This window comes from Mustela lutreola, chromosome 7 (assembly GCF_030435805.1).
Source record: "Mustela lutreola isolate mMusLut2 chromosome 7, mMusLut2.pri, whole genome shotgun sequence".
In the NCBI taxonomy this organism is placed as follows: Eukaryota; Metazoa; Chordata; class Mammalia; order Carnivora; family Mustelidae; genus Mustela; species Mustela lutreola.
This window is the reverse complement of record NC_081296.1, coordinates 55956504-55974953: the sequence shown is the minus strand read 5'-3', so window position 1 is coordinate 55974953 and position 18450 is coordinate 55956504. Positions and strand designations below refer to the sequence as shown.

General features: G+C 41.1%; 1 protein-coding gene and 1 long non-coding RNA gene across 4 annotated transcripts in view; one reads left to right on the top strand and one right to left on the bottom strand.

Moving 5' to 3' along the window:
• Positions 1-201: 201 nt before the first annotated feature.
• LOC131835993 (uncharacterized) overlaps positions 202-18450 on the top strand; it is a 24132-nt gene continuing 5883 nt past the window's right edge. For 2 of the 3 annotated variants that reach the window (XR_009355451.1, XR_009355450.1), the window contains exons 1-2: positions 202-216; positions 5353-6740. This is a non-coding gene — a long non-coding RNA (uncharacterized LOC131835993). The remainder of the gene's footprint in view (positions 217-5352; positions 6741-18450) is intronic. The other variant, XR_009355452.1, reaches the window with a different exon arrangement.
• LOC131835992 (large ribosomal subunit protein P1) lies at positions 4427-6151 on the bottom strand. Its single transcript, XM_059180945.1, has 4 exons — positions 6016-6151; positions 5108-5182; positions 4770-4887; positions 4427-4545 (listed from the first exon to the last, which is right to left on the bottom strand). Exons 1-4 carry the CDS (start codon positions 6085-6087, stop codon positions 4466-4468), a joined length of 345 nt encoding a protein of 114 aa, XP_059036928.1. The 5' UTR covers positions 6088-6151; the 3' UTR covers positions 4427-4465.

Genomic DNA, 18450 nt, shown 5'->3' with positions numbered 1-18450 from the left:
TCACTGTGTCCGGAAGGCAGTTTGCGGGCCTCCGGGGCGCCACACCTTTGCTTCTGTTGCCTCACTGGCTGAGAATTCCCGGTTCAGCACCGAAGCCTGGCTCGGGCCTCACCTGGAGAAATCTCCGACGCCCTTGCCTTCCGTTCACGGAGCCTGGTCCCGCGGGTTCCCACCTGAGGGCCTGGCCGTGCGCACCTGTACTTGGCAACCTGGAAGGTGCGTACTGTTAGCTGATGAAGATGAGTTAACACACTTAAAAGTGTATGTAGATTGGGGAAGGAAGGAAAGGAGGGAGGAAGGGAGGAAGCTTGCCGTGGGGGGGCAGTCCTGGTTTTGTGCCCCTTTATAGGCTGCTACGATGATAAGAGCAGACAGCCCAGTCCCCAAGCTCACTGTATGGAGGAGGAAGATACTGACCAAACTATCACAAAGACGTAATTATGCATCTACTAGAAGTGGTAAGACAGGGAACTTTCAGCAGAGGATATAATATAGCCTGGGGCGGACTTCCTAAGGCCTGGAGGACTAGAATTAACTGGGGTAGGTGGTTAGTGACCTGGTGAGAGTGGAGAATAGCTAGTGCAAAGATATGGAAGGTGAACGCGCATTTTTCTTCTATTGTAATTGGATGTCCTAATAACCCTCAAAGTATACAAGCCAGAGGAGGTAGCTCTGGTGAGTTAAACTGAGTAGAAGTTGGAGGGTTCTTTGGAAGCCCATAACTCTTTGAGCATTCCTGTGAAAGAAACTATGGGATGGCCCTGATCCCCTGACCTGCTATAAGTGTTCAGGAGGATTGTTTTTTCTGTTTTTTGTTTGTCTGTTTTGTGTTTTTGTTGTTGTTGTTGTTTTTTAAAGACTTTATTTATTTGATACAGAGAGAGAGATCACAAGTAGGCAGAGATGCGGCTGGGGTGTGGGTGAGCAGGCTCCCCGCTGAGCAGAGAGCCCAAGGGGCTCAATCCCAGGACCCTGAGATCATGACCTGAGCAGAAGGCAGAGGCTTAACCCACTGTGCCACCCAGGTATCCCAGTTTGTAAGGATTGTTGACTCAGCTCTGGTTTCGTGATGCAGGCTGTGGGGTGTCTGCGATCTGACTCTGAGGGGCCCTTCTTGGCTGCTTCAGAAGAACCAAAAATACCAACACTCTCTTAAAACTGGCCCGTCTCTACCTTTAGCTGAATTATCCAGACTTGTTTGCAAAGATAAGGTGGAGAAGAGGCTTCTACGATGACGGGAAAAAAGTCAAAGGCTCATCACCATACCTTACAAAAGCACATGTGAGGAAGGGACGCCATGTCCTGGTAGAATGAGTGGAGACAATGGAGGTGGCAGACCCTACTTTGCCTGCCATTAGCTGTGTGAACCTGGCAGGCTTTCAGATTCTCTGAGCACCAGTCCAGTGTGTGACGAGGGTGAATTCACTGCTCCTGACATGGTAAAGTTCAGAACGGGAAAACCCATTGAAAGTTATTTCTAAACTCTAAAGCACTATGCGACCAAGCCCATAAACACCTCCTTCACTTTGTTCCCTGAGAATTTTACTGTATATGCTCCTTCAAATTATGGGGAGAAAGGATTTGATATATTTTATTTGAATTTGTAGCAATATACCAAGTTGTTTTGTTGCATAAATATTTTGAATTTTCATTTTAATTAGAGTGTTTCTCTTTTCCAAAAGGTGGTTTTAGAATTTGTTTGGTTCACTCATCATTTTTAGAAGAAAGAGGGGAAAAAAAGGAGTAAAACAGTTGACAGGAGCTTTGGATTTTTTTTATCCCATTGTGCAACACATTCAATGACAATATGAATTTTTTTTTTTTTTAAATGTTGTTCTTATATGGTTTGTCAGTGAGCAAGTCTGTTCCTAAAATTCTCCCCTACACCTAATCCTGGCTCTTTGCTGATGCAAGATTATAAAGGGGGTGAGTGAGCAGCCACGGACCTGGGTATGCTTTCAGGGGCCACAGAAGAGAGTTGAACAGAATCAATGTTGAACAAAACAATGGAACTTTTTAAACAAAGTATAGAGTATGTTTGGTGAACAATCAGTAGCATGAAACCAGTCACGAGAAACCAAAGCTGCTGGCTGATTGTAGAGGACTGGCAGGGAGGAGTCTGAAGAGCAGAAGGCTTAGGCTGGCTAGACCCAGGGATTCTGAGAATCAGGCATGCCAGCTGTGTTCTTTGTACCTTACACAGAAGGGAAATAGCATCTGCATACTGAGCATTGATGGGCAAGTTCATTCCCCAATATAAACTAGGTATTATTCCCATTTTGCAAAGAAGAAATTAAGGGTCAGGAGAACTAAAAAGGCAGTGGAACTGGGCAGACTTTTAAACTCAGTGTCAAATGAATAAAAGGTTGGCATTTCTGCACAAATAAGTGGGCCTCCTACTTCATCAGATCATTCTTTGGAAAGGTTCTTAGCTCTATTTAGTTTTACTACATTAAAAGATTTCTTTTCAAAAGCTGGGCCCACCGATGAGGCCATGTTTACACTTGAGTCTTGCTATAGCGAACATTTGTCATTATGTAGTTCAGATAACTGAACTTAGTATTTGTTTCCCAGTTTACCACTTAATTTACAGCTGTTCTAGATTCTGTCTTCCTTTATCTTAAGTGTTCTCTTTAATCCATTCAAGGATTTCCTTGGCTAAGGGAAGTGTCCATATTCCCTCCTCACACTTAAGTGCTCTCAGAATGTAAGGAATTCATTATTTTGGAAGTCTCCAGAAGCCAGTGAGGCAGGCCCTATCATTATAGATGAGTAAACTGAGGCAGAAGGGGTAAAGGAGCAGGGGACATGGGGAAAGATGCTAAGAGCAGCCTTTGTAGAGCATTTTCTGAATCCGTCCACCCGTTTACTAGTCTTTACCTCCTGTTAACCTCTGAGCTCCCACTGACCCACCTGTAACATGGGTCTTACCATGGACTTGTTATGCAGGATGACAGGACATGCTGGAGATCAGCACAGCACTGTTAGCTGATGAAGATGAGTTAACACACTTAAGTGTATGTAGACCAATCTTGAGGTAAGCTCTCACCCATGGGACTTGAACTCACGACCCCAAGACCAAAGAGCTCCATGCTCTACCAAACCAGCCAGGTGCCCCACACTTTATGACCCATTCTTCATGTGCACAAAATTTTAATGACAGTAACATCTAAGTACGACTGTTTACTGCACATCTTTAAGGTCTTAAAAATGACCATCCCTTACCTTACCTAATCCATCTTACTTTTGAGCTTTAGGAAGAGGGTAGTGTGCTGTATGCAGTTTATCAGGACTTGTTCTTATCTAACCTTAAGAATTCCTGTATATCCACAGCTCATTTTCACTGCTCATCATTGAGGATCAGTTTATTTTCTGGCGGATGGAGTTGAGGTTTTTCTTTTAAGTACTGCTTAAACGTTCCCAAACATGCATCCTCATGTCCTTATATAGTTTCTCTTGGGTAATAACACAGAAGCAGAATTACGGGATTGTGTTCAATTCTATAAGGTACACCAGCCACTTAACCATCTGGTTCTAAACACTAATTGTTTTGGACAGTGGACAGTTGGGGCTAGGACATCCTGCATTTCACCAATTCGATCTCTATTAGTGAGGAAAGGACAAGATGTTCAGGGGCTTGGCACTTAATTGGTGCGCTGAAGACAAAGTGACCATGTTTTATAAATCCAAATCTTAGGAGTCCCCTTGCATTTTGAAGTGAACCAGTCTCCAGACCAGTGCTCAGCCATCCCCTTCCTCAAAGCTTACTTTGTTAGTGTCAAACACAGATTTGAATTTTGGTTTTAACCTTTGTGTAAATGGGGACTCAAACCTGAATTTCCTTTTTTTTTTTTTTTTTTTTTGAGAAAGAAATCAAGAATAAAAGAGAAGCAGATTCCCCACTGAGCTCAAGCCCAGGACCCCAAGATCATGACCTGAGCCCACAGCAGAAGCTTAACCAACTGAGCCACTCAGGTGCCCCAACAAACCTGAATTTTCACCACTCCTTCAGTATTGAATTACAAGCCTAGGGATATAGTAGTATTCTACCTCTGACGACTTGGCACAGCTCAAAAAACTTGTAGCCAGGATTTTACTTGGGATTTTAAGAGGTCTTGATTATACTAGAACCATGGACTCTTACTCCTGTCAAGGAGACAAACCGTGTGATCATGAACTCACACAGGTGACTCCAACAAGGGACCTGCTCTGATCCCTCTCCCACCTCTCCATGCAGTTTCCAGATGCAATACTAGGTATTCTTGGCACAGCATCTGGCTGGTGCACTACTTCTCACCATGAGTTAGTGGTGGCAGGGGGGGAAAACCCAGCTCTGGTGTCATACCAGAAAAGGCTGGCATCCAGTGCTACAGAAGGGAGATCGTCTGTACACTGCACATCCCCAAACTGGCAACCAACAGGAACCAAGAGTTCAGCTTTTTATTGAGCAGCTTATACAAGTGGTTTAGTCAAAAAGACCAAAGCCCATGTCATCATCAGACTCTTCAGATTCTTCTTTCTTTGCTTCCACTTTCTTCTCCTCAGCTAAAAAACAGAAACAGTCAATCACACACCTGCTGAGTATTTTAAACTCCAAAGAGCTCCAGGCCCTTCAACTTACTGAGTCAAAAATACCCTTGCCTTGGTTCCAACCATGCCGCTGGTTTTAGGGTTTCTATACATCATCTACTCTTAACAAATTAAGTATTATAGGCAACACTGCTCTTTATCTCCACTCCTCCCTCCAATTAAAAAAAAAAATTGTCTACCTGGGGCAGCAGCAGTGGAAGGAGCAGGACCTCCTGCTGGTGCAGCACCAGCTGCTGGGGCGGGTCCACCAGCTCCTACATTGCAGATGAGGCTCCCAATGTTGACGTTGGCCAGGGCCTGCAACACACATGCATACACAGATCGCACTCAGTTCTGGCTTTTTGTTAGAGCACTCTCCCCTGACACACACCTCCAAAAGTACCCCCTCTCCTTGAAGTGACAACCAATTCCCAACACTATATTGTTCTTCCTTCTCTGGACTCTGCCAGATTTACTTAATAAATAAGTAATGTCCCCAAATTTGCTTCTCCACATCACTTTGCTGCCATCACCTTACCTTTGCAAACAGGCCGGGCCAGAAGGGTTCAACATTCACACCCGCTGCTTTAATGAGGGCATTGATCTTATCCTCCTAAAAAACAGCAAACCAAAGCGCAGTTTTTGTAAACGTCTTCAAAACACGGCCACTGAAAGTCACTCAAAACGTGTCTCCAAAACTATGTTTAACCACTTTACAGATTCTATCTGTATTTCATGTATGCTTATTTATTTCTTTAAATAATGTATTTATTTATTTGACAGAGATCACAAGTCTAGAGAGGCAGGCAGAGAGGAGAAAGCAGGTTCCCTGCTGAGCAGAGAACCCGACATGGGGCTCCATCCCAGGACCCTGGGATCATGACCTGAGCCAAAAGCAGAGCTTTAACCCCCTGAGCCACCCAGGCGCCCCTCATGTATGTTTACTCAAAACGAACCTTTCTTACGCTCTTAAGATCACCACGAGCAAATGAAATGCACTCGGCCCCTCGCTGCCATTTCGCAGGCGGCGACTTGCCCAAGTCACGCCGCTATTTTAAGGTACGAGTCAGCGCGGGAGGTGAAGCAAGCTAACGTCCTCTCCCCAACAGGGCCTACTAAGAGGAGCACCGGAATTCAAGGCCACCAAGCAGGGAGTGTCCCAGGTGCGGTAGGATGCCTACACGCCGCCCAAGTTTCGCTGAAGTAAAATCCAAAGCCGCCGCGCGCACCCCGAGAGTACTCCAGTCCCCCCGGAAGCTGGAGCACGTGGCAGAGGCCGCCGGGCGCGCTGCACCTGGGCCCCGCTGCTGGCCCCTTCTCCCCCGCCTCCGCCGGCGATGTTGATGGCTGCCGCTCCGCCCGGAGGGCCTGGCAGGGAGGCCCGGCCAGGAGAGAAAAACGGCCGCCCGCAGGCCGACCCCGCCGCCGATCTGGGCCCGCACTCACCGTGACCGTCACCTCATCGTCATGCAAGATGAGGGCCGAGTAAATGCAGGCGAGCTCCGAGACGGAGGCCATGGCGCTGGCGAGTGCTGAGCGGACGCTGCCGGGCGCGGTGCTAGTCGCCGGATGAAGTGAGGGCCTCACCCCAACACGGCCTTAGCTTCCTCGGAAGAACCGAGCACCTTAGCGGCAGCTGAGGAAAGGACGTTTCGCGCCTGCGCGCAGCTTCTTATACGGATCACGCGGACCAATCGGTGCCCGGGCCTGGCGGAAGAGGCGGAGCGAGGACGGCGCGCCCCGACCACTGTTGCGCCTGCGCATAAAGCGCGACTCGCTCATAATCGAGTTCATGAAGTTGGTGGCTCTTGAGACTGCAAGTTTCTTGAGTTCGGCTAAAATTCAGGGCTCGTGAACAGTAAGAATATTTTAAGGAAAAAGATATCAAAGTAAATGGATTTCACCCCTATCTACTGTAGCCCGTGTGACACTTTTTGGACGTTTAATGACGTCGTCAGCCTCCCGGCGCTGTGCCCCCCTGGAGCGCAGGAGCTAAATCTCAGCTTAAAGGTTTCTTGTGCTCAGCGCAGCGTCTCAGGTAAATTAAGCGGTGGAGGAGGAAATGAGAAGCTTGCAGCGCGACGATAGCAGTATCATTGGAGCGCCCACTGTGTCGTAGGCACTGAGTCACACTCTACAAGGATTCATTTAATCCTCACACAGCAGAAGAGGTAAGCACTGTTATTTTAAGTATAAAAGATCTGTTGGGAACGGAGGCGAACTTGCCAATCATTTTCAGTTTTTGTTAGCTAAGGCACTCCGTGTTTGGGTGGAAGTGTTTTGAAACCGCCCTTAAGATGTTCAAGACTTCGTGAAGCACCCGCTGTTTAGGTGCTGCATTGCCATTTTGTATCTTTTTTTTTTTTTTTAAGATTTTATTTATTTATTTGACAGAGAGAGATCACAGGTAGGCAGAGAGGCAGCGGAGGGTGGGTAGCAGGTTTCCCGCTGAGCCCAGAGAGCCCGATGCGGAGCGGGATTCTAGCACCCTGAGATCATGACCCGAACTGAAGGCAGAGGCTTAACCCACTGAGCCACCCAGGTGCCCCTGTATCTTTTTTTTTCTTTTGAACCTTAATAAATGTTGGTATTGGATTCATATTGAGAGTTGGGCGTTTTTGTTTTTTGAGGTGTAACTGACATGACGTTTTTATTTTTGGTGTATTGCATAATGATTCGATATTTGTGTGTATCGCAAAACCTACTTCAACCATTTTTAAGTTCTACTCTCAGCAAGGTTTAAATATGAAACACAGTATCGTTAACTACAGTCACCATGTTGTACATTACATTCAGTGATTTATAACTGCAGGTTTGTAACTTTTGACCCCCTTCACTCTTCCACCCCTCCTCATAGTTGTTTTCCGCATCTAGGAGTTTGGTTTATTTATTTTTGTTTGTTGTTTGGATTCCACATGTAAGTGAGATCATACAGTATTTGTCTTTCTCTGATTTGTTTTGCTTAGTATAATGCCCTCAAGGTCCATCCATGTTGTCTCAAATGGCAAGGTGTTACACTTTTTTACACCTGAATAATATTCCTGTGTGTGTGCATGTGTCACATTTTCTTCATCCATTCAGTCATTGATGGATACTTCGGTTGTTTACGGAAACAACCGTATGTCTTGGCCATTGTAAATAATGCTGCAGTGAACATGGGAATGAATATATCTTTTCAAATTAGTGTTTTTGTTGTCTTCTGATAAATATCTGCAAATGGAATGGCTTGATCATATGGTAGTTCTGTTTTTAATTTGGGGGGACCTCTGTACTGTTTTCCACAGCGTTTGCATCAGTTTATATTCCCAGCAGCAGTACACAGATGTTTATTTTCTTCACATCCTTGCCACCACATGTTGTTCTTGTCTTCTTGATGACAGCTCTTCTAACAGGTGTGAGGCAGTATCTCCCTGTGGTCTTAATTTGATTTCCCTGATGGTTGGTAATGTTGAACATCTTTTTCATGTGTCTGCTGGCCATCTGTATGTCTTTGGAAAAATGTCTATTTAGATCTTTTGCTCATTTTTAATGGAATTTTTGTTGATACTGAGTTGTAGGAGTTCTTTATTCATTGTGGATATTAACCCCTTTTCAGATATGATTTACAAAAAATTTCTCCCATTCAGTAGGTTGCCTTTTCATTTTGTTGATGATTTCCTTTGTTGTGCACAAGTTTTCAGTTTGATGTGATCCCACTTGTTTACTTTTTTGTCTTTGTTGCCTTTGTTTTCAGAATCAGTTCCAAAAATCTTTGCCAAGACCACTGTCAGGGAGCTTACCACCTTTGTTTCCTTCTAGGAGTTTTATGATCCAGGTCTTACATTCAAGTCTTTATTCCGTTTTGAATTAATTTTTGTGTATGGTGTAAGATAGTGGTCCATTTTCATTCTTTCATGTGTTGCTGTCCAATTTTCCCAACACCATTCATTGAGGAGACTGTCCTTTCCTGATTATATATTCTTGATTCTTATATCATAAATTGACCGTATATGAATGGGTTTATGTCTGTGCCATTGATCTGTGTGTGTGTGTGTGTGTGTAAGATTTATTTCAGAGATAGGGAGAGACAAGCAGACTCCCCGGTGAGCGGGGAGCCTGACACAGGTCTCCATCCCAGGATCCTAAGCCAAGAGTCAGATGCTAAGGCACCCCTTAGTATCCCAAACTTTTAAACAATTTTCAAAAACTATCAAGCTTTCTAAAAATAAAACTTGTTTTGAGTTTTCCTCCAAATTTAGAAACAGTCATAGTGGAATTTTGGTAATTGTGTGGGAAAAGGTAAAGCTATTGAAAAATTTGAACATTTCCAAAGCCAAAATGAATCAGTCTAAAACATAGTCATCTGCCTTTCCTGCCCCCAGTGTACTTCAAAACAAAACAAAAAACTGATCTGGCAAATATGATACATCAACACAAAACAAAATATTGCCTGTCTTAATCTATACTAAGAAGAAACCTTTTTAAATCAGTCTTTTGTTCCCCAAATTGTTCTATAACTATAATAGCAAAACCTGAACCTTAGGGTATAAGAGAGGCAAATTATAAGTACTTCTCACTTATAAAGGTAAACACAAAAATCTAAAATGTGAATGTCAATTATATCAGTAAAACTGGAGAAACTAGAAGATTAATGAACTGAATGCAGTACTGTATATAAACATATGGTGTACCATGACTAAGGATAGTTCAATGTAATATCTATTAAAAGTAATCCATTAACAAAGAAGAAAATCTCGTTGAAATTCTTATAGATTCAGAAAAATGACTTGATAAAATTAAGTAACTATTAACATAGACTCTTACAAAATTGGAAGAAAAGATAACTTTCATATCCTGATAAGATATCTACTAAAAATCTACAACAAACATCATTCTTAATGGTGAAACTTTAAAACCTGCTCTTTAAAATCAGGGACAAAGTTGTGTCCTTTCTCTGCTTCTACTTCAATTACAATTTTGCAGTTTAGCCATCTCCATAGGACAAGAAAAAAGGTATTAAATTGGAAAGTTGTAAACTCCACTATTCATAAATAATATGATTATTTATTTACCCAGAAGTTCCAAGAGAATCCATAAGCAAACAAATCAACCTAGATTCAAGATTAATACACAAAAGCCAGCAGCACTTCTGTGTTCAGCAAAAGTCAGTTATAAGATATAGTATTAAAAATTACACTAAAATACAATAACAACAAAAATCATATAGTTTCTAGGAGTAAATCTAACAGTTTATACATGATCATTATTTTTTAAATTGTAAAATTTTAAGGAAGAACATCAGAAGCAACCTAAATAGAGTGATATAGCATATTCCCAGATGAAAAGATCTTAAACTGGGTAATTCTCTTCAAATTATGTCATTTCAATCAATATTCCATTAAGGTTTTTGATGAACTTTGACCAGTTGTCCTTAAAATTTTCATGGAAGGATCAAGGACCAGTAAAAATGAAGGCAGTGTTTTACTTATTATTTTAAAGATTTTATTTATTTATTTAACAGGGAGACACCTCAAGCAGGGGGAGTGGCAGACAGAGGGAGAGGGAGAGGCGGGCCTCCCCAGCTGAGCATTGGGCTTGATCCCAGAACCCTGGGATCATGACCCAAGCAGAAGGCAGATGCTAAACCAGCTGAGCCATCCAGGCGCCTGGAAGTCAGTGTTTTAAAGTAATAATAGAGGTTTACCTTAAATGTCAGTTCCATAGAGGGCATACACTTTGGTTTGCCACATTGTGCCTAAAACGGTGCCTGGCACATAGAGGGCATTCAACTAAATACATGCTGAATGAATTAAAGCTGTGTTATTGACATGCAAGTAGATAAACAGAGCAATAGAACAGAGAACCTAGAAACCCACTGTCATATGTATGGGAACTTTGTAAGTCAGAGGTATGACTTTATAAATGGGGAAGTGTAGTGGTTGGGGGAAGAGTGCCTTTTCAAAACAAAACAAAACTACTGGGACACTTAATTTCCTGTCTATATGGAAATGTGGAAAGTATGTTTTTAACTCCATCCTCATCATACATAATGTGAAAAGGAAAACTAAAATTTTAGAGGAATACAGGAATTTACTATTAAGAGTATTTGAAAAATTTCTTAAGGCACAAAACATAAGTGCCTTAAGTGGCTCAGTGGGCTAAGCCTCTGCCTTTGGCTCAGAGCATGGTCTTGGGGTCCTGAGATCAAGCCCCACATCGGGCTCGCTGCTCAGTGGGGAGCCTGCTGCCCCCTTCTCTCTCTGCCTGCCTCTCTACCTCCCTATGATCTCTCTGTCAAATAAATAAATAAAATCTTAAAAAAAAAAGTTTGTACCCTTAAAAACATCTGCCTTGTCTCCCCACCCCCCATTCATTATTCTCTGTTTTTACAAGTTTGACTTTTTAAAATTCACACATAAGTGATGTCATACAGTACTTGTCTTTCTCTGTCGGGCTCACCTCACCTAGTATCGTGTGTTCATGGTCTCTCCATGTTGTGACAAATGGCAGAACAACCACCTTTCTCACGGCTGAATAATACTCCTGTGTTTATGTGCACGTGCGCCACATTTTTTATCCTTTCATGTACTGACGGGCACTTCAGTCGTTTCTGTATCTCAGCTATTGGAAATAGTGCTGCAGTGAACATGGGAGTGCAGACATCTTTTCAAGATAGTGTTTTGACTTTCTTCAAGTAAATACCCAGAAGTGGAATCACATTATAGTTGTAATTTTAATTTTTTGAGGAACCTGCGTACACTGTTTTCCACAATGGCTGTGCCAGTTTACATTCCCAGCAACAGTGCACGAGGGTTTGCTTCTCTCCACATTCACTGCCAACAGTTGTTACTCTTATCTTCTTGATGATAGGCATTCTAACATCTGTGGTTTCATTTGCATTTTCCTGATGATACGTGATTTTGAACATCTTTTCATGTCCCTGGTGGCCTTCTGGATGTCCTCTTTGGAAAAATGTCTGTTTTTCTCCCCATTTTTAAATCGGATTGCTTCTTTCTTATTGCGTTGTATGAATTCTCTATATTTTGGATATTAACCCCTTATCTGACATATGATTTGCAAAAACTCTCCCATTTTGTAGGTTGCCTTTAAATTTTGTTAATTCTTTTGTACAAAAGAATTTGATGTAATCGCTTCTGTTGATTTTTACTTTTGTTGTTTGATGTCATATCCAAAAATCATTGCCAAAATCAGTCTCAGGGAGTTTCTTCCCTATGTTTTCTTCTAGGAGTCTTATAGTATGAGTCCTTATGTTCAAGTCTGTAATCCATTTTCATGTGAATGTTTGTGAGTGGTATAAGGTGTCTAGTTTCAGTGTTCTACATGTGTTCATCCAGTTTTCTCAGCATAATTTGTTGAAGTCTGTCTTTTCCCCCTTTGGTGCTGTTGGCCCCCTTGTTGAATATTAGTTTAATGTATAAGCAGAGGTTAATGTTGGGCTCTCTGTTCTGTTCTGTTTGTCAGTGTGTCTGTTTTTGCGCCAACACCTTACTGTTTTTAATACTGTAGCTTTGTGGTATAGTTTGAAGTCAGGAAGTGCAATACCTATAGTTTTGTTCTTTTTCCTCAGGATTGCTTTAGCTCTTCGGAGCCCTTTGTGGTTACATACAGACTTTACAGTTTATTTTCTGTTTCTGCGAAGAATGCCATTAGTATTTAATGGGGATTGTGTTGACTCTGTAGATTGCTTTGAGTAGTTTATACATTTTGATAATAATAATTCTTTGAATCCATGAACACAGGCTGTCTTTCCATTTGTATCTTTTTCTATTTATTTCAGCAGTCTTGTAGTTTTTGTTGTACAAAACTTTCACCTCCAGGGTGCCTGGGTGCCTCAGTCAGCTGGGCATCTGTCTTCAGCTCAGGTCATGATCTCAGAGTCCTGGGATCGAGCCCCATGCGGGCTCCCTGCTCCGTGGGGAGTCTGCTTGTCCCTCTGCCCAGCTCCCTGCCCTCCCACCTTTGCTCTCTCTCTCCAATAAATCAATAAAATCTTAAAAAAAAAAAAAACAACCTTTTACCTCCTACATTAAATTTATTCCTTAGTATTTTGTTTTTGATGCAGCTGTGACTGGGAAAGCCCTTCTTTTTTGTGTGGGTATGACTATTATTATCTTTTTCTTAGACTTGACAATCCTTTCATTGAAACGTAATTGATATACAATGTTTTGTTAGTTTCAAGTGTACAGCAGATTTATTCCACAGTTCTGCACATTACTCATTGCTCACCATGATAAGTGTAGTCACTGTCACTACAGTGACATTATTACAACATCACTGACTATATTTTCTATGCTGTACTTTTCATCGCTGTGACTTATGTATTTCACAACTGGAAGTTTGTACCTCCAGTCCCTCTTATTGTGCCCATCCCTCCACCCACCTCCCTTCTAGCAACCACCAGTTTGTTCTCTGTACTTGAGTCTGTTTTGTTTTTTAGATTCTACGTATAAGTGAAATCATATGGTATTTGTCTTTCTCTAACTTATTTCACTTAGCATTATACACTCTCAGTCCATCCAGGTTGTTGCAAATGGCAAGATCTCATTCTTTTTTATAGCCAAGTAACATTTCCTGTGTGTGTGTGTGTGTGTGTGTGTGTGTGTATACCTCTACTTTATTCATCCACTGATGGACACTTGGGTGGCTTCCATATCTTGGCTGTTGTACACGATGCTGCAGTGAACATAGGAGGGAATATGTCTTTTCAAATTAGTGTTCATTTTTTTTTGGGGGGGGTGGCTATCCAGTAGTGGAATTACTTGATCATATGGTAGTCCTATTTTTAATTTTAGGGACCTCCATACTGTTTTCCATAGAGGCTGCACCAGTTTTTATTCTCACCAGCAATGCATGAGGGTTCTGTTTCCCCCACATCCTCACCAAAACTTGTTATTTCTTGTCTTTTTGATACTAGGCATTCTGATAGGTGTAAGGTGATACATCATTTTGGTTTTGATTTCAGTTTCTCTGATGAGTGATGTCAAGCATCTTTTCATGTGTCTGTTGGCCATCTGTATGGGTTCTCTGGAAAAATGTCTACTCAGGTCCTCTGCTCATCTTTAAATCAGATTATTTGGATTTTTTTTTTTTTTTTTTTTTTTGGTGTTGAGCTTTATGAATTCTTTACATATTTTGGATATTAACCCCTTATTGGATATATCATTTGTAAATATTTTCTCCCATTCACTAGGTTGCCTTTTTGTTTTGTTGATGGTTTCTTTCACTGTGCAAAAGCTTTTTATTTTATTTTAAGATTTCATTTGACAGAGAACATGCACACAAACGGGGAGCAGCAGAGGGAGTGGGAGAAGCAGGCTTCCTGCTGAGCAGGGAGCCCTATGTGGGGCTCAAGCCCAGGACCCTGGGATCATGACCTGAGTGGAAGGCAGGTGCTTAATGATTGAGCCACCCAGGCACCTCAGAAGCTTTTTATTTTAATGTGGTCCCAGTAGTTTACTTTTGTTTTTGTTTCCCTTGCTTGGCAGATCCATATATATGTTGCTAAGGACAAATTCTGAGATTACAGCCTATGTTTTCTTTTAGATTTTCATGGTTTCAAGTCTCTCATTTAGATCTTTAATCCATTCTGAGTTTATTTTTGTGTATGGTGTAAGGAAGTTGTCCAGTTTCATTTTCTTACATGTAGCTGTCCAGTTTTCCCAATACCATTTATTGAAAAACTATCTTTTCCTCATTGTATACTCTCGTCTCCTTTGTTATAGATTAATTGACCGTGTGAGTGTGGATTTATTTCTGGGTTCCCTGTCGTGTTCCACTGATCTGTGTCTGCTTTTATGCCAGCACTGTACTGTTTTGATTACCATAGCTTTGGAGTAATTCTTAAAATGTGAAATTGTGATACATCCGGCTTTGTTCTTCTTTCTCAAGGTTGCTTTGGCTATTTGAGGTCTTTTGTGATTTCATACAAATTTTAGGATTACTAATTTCAGTTCTGTGAAAAATGCTATTGGTATTTTGATAGGGATTACATTGAATCTGTAGATTGCTTTGGGTAGTATGGACATTTTAACAATATTAATTTTCTAATATATGAGCATGGTGTATCTTCCCGTTTTTGTCCTTATCAGTTTCTTTCATCAGTGTTTTTATAGTTTTCAGAGGAAATGTTGTTCACCTCTTTGGTTAAGTTTATTCCTAGTAATTTGTTGTTTAAAGCCACTGTTCCCTTATGGATTTTCTGTCTGTATGATCTAGCCATTGATGTAAGTAGGGTGTAAAATCCCCTATTATTATCGTATTACTATTAATTTCTCCCCTTATGTCTATTAATATTTGTTTTTATGTGTTTAGGTTTTCCATGCTGGGTGCATAGATACTTACAGTTGTCATACTCTCTTGTAGGATTGATCCCTTTATCATTTTGTAATGTTCTTCTTTGTCCTTTGCTACATTGTGTTAACACCTGTTTTGTCTAGGGGCACCTGGGTGGTGGAGTCAGTTGAGTGTCAGACTTGGATTCGGCTCAGGTTGTGATTTCAGGTTCATGAGTGTGCCGCATGTCGAGCTCTGCATGGAGTCTGCTTGAGGTTCCCTCTCCCTCTGCCCCTCCCCCTACACATGTGCATGCTCTCTCTCTCTCAAATAAATGAACCATGAAAAATAATAATAGTGAAATTTGTTTTGTCTTATATGACCATGGCTTTTTTTTTTGCTTTTTGCTTTCATTTGCAAGGTATATGCTTTTCCATCCCTTCACTTTCAGTCTGTATGTCTTTTAGTCTGAAGTGAGCCTCTTGTAAGCAGCACATAAATGGGTCTTGTTTTTTTTAACCCACTGAGTCACCCTGTGTGTTTTAATTAGAGCATTTCGTTCATTTACATTTAAAGTAATTGTTGATAGTTATGTGCCTACTGCCATTTTGTTAATTGTTTTCTTGCTGTTTTGTGGCTTTTCTCTGCTTTTTTCTACTTCTCTTCCTCTTTTCCCTTATGATCTGATGGTTTTATTTGGTGTTATGCTTGGAATCTTTTCTCTTTATTTTTGTGTATATGTTACAGGTTTTGTTTTGTTTTAAGATTTTATTTATTTGAGAGGGAGAGCACAAGTGAGAAAGCACAAGGGGGAGCAACGGAGAGGGAGAAGCAGACCTCCCCACTGTGTAGGGAGCCGGACCCGGGGCTCAATCCCAGGACCCTGGGACCATGACCTGAGCTGAAGGCAGCTGTTTAACTGACTGGAGCCACACAGGGCACCTGTCTGTTACAGGTTTTTGATTTGTGATTACCATTGGGTTCATGTACAACATCTTATGTATATAGCAGTTTGTATTAAGGTGATGGTCTGTTGAGTTTGAACACATTCTAAAACCTCTAAATTTTTACTCCTCTCTCCATGTTTCATGTATAATGATGTCATATTTTACATCCTTTTGTGTATGCTTTGCTAATTTTTATAAAAATAATTGTGTTTTAACTTCCATATTGGCTTTATAAGTGATTAAAAGTAAAAATTCCATAAAGGTAGTTTGTTAGAGATTTTATTTATGTATTTGACAAAGAGAGAGACAGTGAGAGAGGGAACACAAGCAGTGGGAGTGGGAAAGGGAGAAGCAGGATTCCCTCTGAGCAGGGAGCCTGATGTGGGGCTCCATCTGAGGACCCTGGGATCATGACCTGAGCCAGAGGCAGAGGCTTAATGACTGAGCCACCCAGGTGCCCCGTAGGTTTGTTTTTAATCTGAAAGTTTTGCCTTTCATTATTTTCTTCTAGTTATGCCTCCCTCCCCCCAATTAATGAAACCACCTTAACATTACTTACAAGGCCAGTTTAACTTTTGTTTGTCTGGGAAACTTTATCCTTCATTTCTGAGTTATAACCTTGCTGGGTAAATTATTCTGGTTTAAGTTTTTCCCTTTTAGACCTTTGAATATATCATGTCACGTTCTTCTGGCCTGCTTGGTTTCTGTTGCAAAATCAGCTGATAGCTTTATGAGTTTTCCCCTTTTATCTTGTTTTGTTTTGGTTTGCTGCTTTTAAATTTGTGTCTTTATCATTACTTCTTGGCATTTTAATTCTTTGGTGTTTTGGTCTGGACCTCCTTGGTTTCACCTTGTTAGGGGCTCTCTTAGCTTCCTGGACTCAGATGTTTGTTTCCTTCTCCAGAGTGGGGAAATTCTCAACTCTTAGTGCTTCAAATGATATTCTGCCCTCTCTCTCTCCTCATTGGGCACTCTATAATGTGAAATGTCATACTTGATGATGCCTTTTCTTGGATCCAGTGAGCATCTTTATGACCATTACTTTAAATTTTTTATCAAGCATATTATCTGTTTCATTTAGCTCTTTTACTGGGATTTTGTCTTATTCTTTGATTTGGGGCATATTCCTTTGTCTCCTCATTTTGTCTGTTTTTATGTATTAGGTAGGTCACTGTATCCTGGTCTTGAAAATAGTGGCCTTGTATAGAAGAGGTCCTGCGGGGCCCTGTAGTGCATTCTCCCCAGGGTCACTAGAACCAGGTGTGCCCTCTTGTGGCTGAGTCATGCATGATTGCCTTCAGCCCCACTGGATGCAGTTACCTGCCTTGCCTGCTGTGGCATCCTGGGAGTTGAGAGGCCTCTGCAGCAGCAGTGGGTTTCATTAGTGGACAGGGCTGTGAAAGGTCTGTTCTCTCAGTCTTCAGGTCATTTTTGGAGTTAGTCATATAGATTTAGCTGTTGTCTCAGTGTGTCCATGGAACAGGGTAAGCTCAGGATTCTCCTCTGCCATCTTCCCAAAATCCCCTCAGGAAAAGTTTGTTTCTTTTTCACATGTTTCACACCTAGTGTATAGAAATGCAATGTAAGTATGTTGGTTTTGTATCCTGCAACTTTATCAAAATCATTGGTTGGCTCCATCAGTTTCTTGGTTGAGCCTTGGGATTTTCAATGTACAGAATCCTATCATCTAAAAATAGTGAGTTTTATTTCATTCTTCTCAATTTGGATGGATTTTAGTTATTTGTCTTGCCTAATTGATCAGGCAAGGACTTGCAGTACTGTGTTGCATAAGAGTGCTGAGAGTGGAAATGCTAGTCTTATTTCTGATCATAGAGGAAAAGCTTTCGTTTTGTTTTTTTTTTTTTTCCCTCCACTGGGTATGATGTTACTTGTGAGTTTGTTGTATATGGCCTTTTTATGTTCCACTTATATCCTATTTACCAAGGGTTTTTACCATGAAAGTACGTTGTATTTTGTCAGTTGCTTTTTTGTGTCTACTAAGCTAATCATGTGATTTTTATCTTTCATTGTATTAATGTGATATATTACATTTATCGATTGGCATATATTGAACCATCCTTGCTTCTTGGTCATGGTGTATAATTCTTTTTATGTGTTCTTGAATTCAGTTTGCTAATATTTTGTTGAGGATTTCTGCATTTATATTAATCAAGGATACTGATCTGTTTTTTTGTTGTTGTTTTTGTTTTTTGTGGTTCCTCATCTCTCTTTGGTATCTGGCCTTATAGAATGAGTTTGGATCTATCCCTACCTCCTCAATTTTTTGCAAGAGTTTGAGAAGACTGTTGTTAATTCTTCTTTAAAGGTTTGGTAGAATTTGCCTGTGAAGCCATCTGGTCCAGGGGTTTTCTGTGTTGGGCAGGTTTTGATTACTGATTCAGTCCCTTTTTTATTTATCCTTTCAGATATTCCATTTCTTCCTGACTCAGCTTGATGGATTGTGTTTTTCTAGAAATTTATTCATTTCTTCTAGGTTGTCTAATTTGTTGACATACAGTTGTTCATAGTATTCTCTTATGGTCCTATGTATTTCTGTAGTATTAATTGTAGTGCGTTCTTTTTCATTTCTTAATTGAGTCTTTTTTCCTTAGTCTGGCTAAAGATTTTGTTTGCCATTTCAAAGGACCAGCCTTTAGTTTTA

Bases quoted from the DNA above. Each gene is read 5' to 3' on its own strand.
- LOC131835992 (XM_059180945.1), bottom strand. From the start codon at position 6,087: ATGGCCTCCGTCTCGGAGCTCGCCTGCATTTACTCGGCCCTCATCTTG. The intron at 5,183-6,015 runs GTGAGTGCGGGC...GCTGTTTTTTAG, and splicing joins ACGATGAGGTGACGGTCACG to GAGGATAAGATCAATGCCCT. The intron at 4,888-5,107 runs GTAAGGTGATGG...TGTGTGTTGCAG, and splicing joins GGCCCGGCCTGTTTGCAAAG to GCCCTGGCCAACGTCAACAT.